Source organism: Oryzias latipes, chromosome 3 (assembly GCF_053564925.1).
Source record: "Oryzias latipes strain Hd-rR chromosome 3, Olatipes_Hd-rR_3.1".
In the NCBI taxonomy this organism is placed as follows: Eukaryota; Metazoa; Chordata; class Actinopteri; order Beloniformes; family Adrianichthyidae; genus Oryzias; species Oryzias latipes.
This window is the reverse complement of record NC_136239.1, coordinates 32,594,761-32,598,293: the sequence shown is the minus strand read 5'-3', so window position 1 is coordinate 32,598,293 and position 3,533 is coordinate 32,594,761. Positions and strand designations below refer to the sequence as shown.

Below are 3,533 nucleotides of genomic sequence, written 5' to 3'. Positions count from 1 at the left end.
TTTCCATTGGAAAGAAAAAAAAGTTTATTTGTTTTTTCTTTTGTTCTGTGTTAATAAGAAGAAACATAGGCTAAAAGGTATTGCATCAGTGGATTCAAGCTGTTTTTATTTAAAGTTGTTAAATCTGTGTGGTGCAGTTTTAGAGACTAAAAGTCATTAACAAATAAATACTAGTTTAAAATAACATTAAAAGATTTTGTCTACAAGAAAGAAAATCTGCAATTTGTGCAACACATTGTCTTTCATAGCTTTCTTTTGATTTTGTCATGGGGAAATAGAAAGCATTATTTTGGGGAATCAATCACAGAGCAGTTGCACACATCATCACAGGTTGGTCCATGAGAAGAATCATAAAAGATGTCCTTTAAATGCTTTATATACACAGAGGAAAGCAGTTCAGACCCGGTTAAACTGACCCCTGGAGGCCTGAATTGGTACTCGGTTCTTCTTGGAAAACACTGTTCTGACTGTGTTAATGTTCTGATTGTCTCAGCGTTGTGCAGAAGAGGAATGCGGTGGCAAATGAACTCTAGCGATTCCATCCTCTCTCCTGTGACAGAGGTTCACGCCAGTCAGTGAGGAGGGAGGACGGGGACGCCTTCCCCCAAACACAGTTTCTTACAGTGAGAGAAACTGCTGTATGGCAAAGGTCCAAGAGGTCTCTTGCATGTTGTTTGTGCAGCCTCAGCACCCGTGCCCTCCCACAAAGCACTGACAGCTTCTGGGGGCTGATAGCCTGGTTCCTGGGGATCCAGCGGGTCTTTAGAAAGAAGGATGCTGATTGAGGGTACTGTCCTGTGCAGTGTCATTTCAGATGTGCCCCCTTCAGCACTTTCCCATACTTCTTTTATCACTTTGTACCGCAGTTTGGTCAGCTGGTGCAGGCGTCCCACTTTGCGCTTCATGATCTCAGCACAGGTGATGGTCTTGGTGACCGCTCGACCTGATCCAGTGAAGACGACCTGCCGAAGCCCAGCACTGCTGACACCGCCCTCACTTCCTCCTTTCTCTCCCTGCATCCGTGCCATAGCAAATCCCATTAAGTTGCGGATCTTGCTTCCCTCTTTCACTCGCATCTCCAGCACTCCAGGAGGCAAACCAGGGAATGGGGAAGGACTGTCCTCCTCGGTGCGGCAAACTTTCCTGAATCCGTCTTGCCCCAATTTAGGTGGTGGGGGAAGTACTGGTTGTGGTGTAGGTTTCAGAAGGTTTAAATCACTGTTAACCAGTGCTGGCTGCATTACAGCATTTGCATGTGCTTGACCCTGGTTGATGGGAAACATCCCATGGTTTACTCCTTTCTCAACTTGAATTGATCTGTTTACCTCGTGCACTAGTTGGGGCTTGACATTGTTAAAGGTCAGACACTGGTTCTGGCCACCGACCACTCCACACCCTGTGAACATTTCTGCAGTCCTCTAAATCCTCACTACAGTGTCACTCCACAGACTCACTCTTCCCACATTAAATACAACACAACATGATTTTTTTTTTTTTTTTTTACATTTCCCGCTTTTCGTTTCCTCCAGTCAACAGCTGCAAAGTTTTAAGACTTCAAGAAGAAATTTTACTGACTCTCCAGAGGCACTATCAACAAAGTCTTTAATGTCCCCTTTTAGAAAAAGCTGGAGAAATAAGATAAACGCCTGGCTGGTGAATTCAGAGTACTGTGGGGACTTTCCAAAAGATTCTTTAAAGAGCATCTCATTTTCATACCAAAGTGCTCTAGAGAGATTAAAAAAAAAATCCCCAAAAAAATAGCTAAATTATCTTCTTTCCTTCCTTTTGTGTTTTTCTGATAGTGGTGTTATCTAAAAGCTGCAAAAGATACAGAATGCTTTGTTCCAGCCTTCTTTGAAAAAAGTTTTCTAACTGCAAAAAAGAGACTGAAAGCTGAAATTAGGACCCCACCTTTTTCTCAGCGACCTAGTCCAATTTTTGCTTGACTGATCGTCTCACCTTCAACCCAAAACTGACCTCTTGAATTGATCAGCTTTTAAGTTCCACCTCCTCAGACTTCTTTACTCCATCTGAAGTAGTTCTGGATCTCCTGTCTTTATACCCCTTCTGGCATCCGCTGTAGCCAAGGCCAGGTGCGCAGAGGTCTGCTACCGGGGTGTCGTCCCTAGAGTTCAGTCTTGTCTTCAGTGATGCTCTGGGAAGCCTGTTCTCTTTCTCACAAAGAGACATAAGGGACAGGAGCTGCCTCACAAATGCTCACAGGAGGAGTGTCCGTATAGTTGAGGGGGAGCATGAGGGAAAGAGGAGACGGCCCTCTTAAAGGCACAGGTCTTTTCATCTTTTGGATGAACACCCTCCCCTCTGCAAATGAAGCTTGCCGTCTGAGGAAACCGAGAAGGGGACAGTGTCCCTTTAAAACCTAGAATGTAGATCCCCGGCAACTTTGTCAATCTCTTTAGAGGACGTTCAGGCGTTCAGTGTACATGACTGATTAAACCAGAGTTCTGAAATAGAGACCCAGTCAAGCTTTAAAAATGCATTTTCAGCTATAAAATAATGAATCAAATTAGCTTGGTTGTAATTGAAAACATCCTTCAAAGTGCTACAGAAAGTCAGCAGCATTAAATTGCACTGTGCTTAGCCTTTATCCAGTTAGATGTTTGTGACCATTCCCATTTACATAATGCAGCATTAATAGCCCCATTGTAGAAGCAATCAAGTGGCTGAATGTCTGTCTGAATGCATGGATTGGTGAAGTTCTGGAAGCCAGAGAGCCGCTGGGATCAAGGACACAAGGACCACAAAATCCACAGAAGCATGACTTCCATGTTCGAGGTGCTGTAATGGGAACCGCCTTTTTTAGACGGGCTTGTCGGCGCAGGTGTGGAGATGAGGTTGGCAGGTGGGGTAATAAGCATCATAATGGGGTTTCTGTCACCAGTGGAGGGCGCTGGCTCGCTCAGGCCCGGACAGCTGTGGCATTGCGCTGTTCAGCCCAGTCTCCCGGTCGACAGGTGGATTTGTTTTTGTGCGTGACTGACAGATGGAAGAATATGTAAAGACAGCCCACTGAGGCTGAACCTATGAGGCCAAGGGAGAGAGGCAGACAAGTCCTAACTACTCTCAGCTCTGTACATCTCAAGGTGCACAGCAGTACACACACAATATAAACTCACTGTGGCTCTCTTAGCGCTTAATGTGAGACTAATTCACTCTGGCATGTGCATTATATTGGGTCCCTATGGTAATCAAGGGATAAAATAAGGAAACCCTCCTCACCCCCAATCCAACAGCTAAAGTGAAAATCTTTTATTAGCAGAGTTGGGATATGAATCCTAACCAGACTATCAACAGATTGTTTGGATTGCGAGAATGCTTAACTTTTTTCTGCTTAATTCATATGTTTCAGGTAAAAAAGCCATTCATCTCTGGAAATGTTCCATGCTTAGTCGGAGACACCGTAACCATTGCACGTCTTTTTCTTGCCTTTTTTGCAAGCTAAAAGAAAGATGGGAGACAGAGAAAGCAGGGGGAGGAGGGGAGTGTCTGTCGTGCTCACCGCTAAAGTGATC

General features: G+C 44.6%; 1 protein-coding gene across 1 annotated transcript; it reads right to left on the bottom strand.

Annotated features, from left to right (window-relative positions):
* On the bottom strand, positions 1–2,185 carry LOC101161623 (ribonuclease P protein subunit p25-like). The gene has a single exon (XM_004067433.5). It carries the CDS (start codon positions 1,404–1,406, stop codon positions 573–575), a length of 834 nt encoding a protein of 277 aa, XP_004067481.1. The 5' UTR covers positions 1,407–2,185; the 3' UTR covers positions 1–572.
* Positions 2,186–3,533: the final 1,348 nt, after the last annotated feature.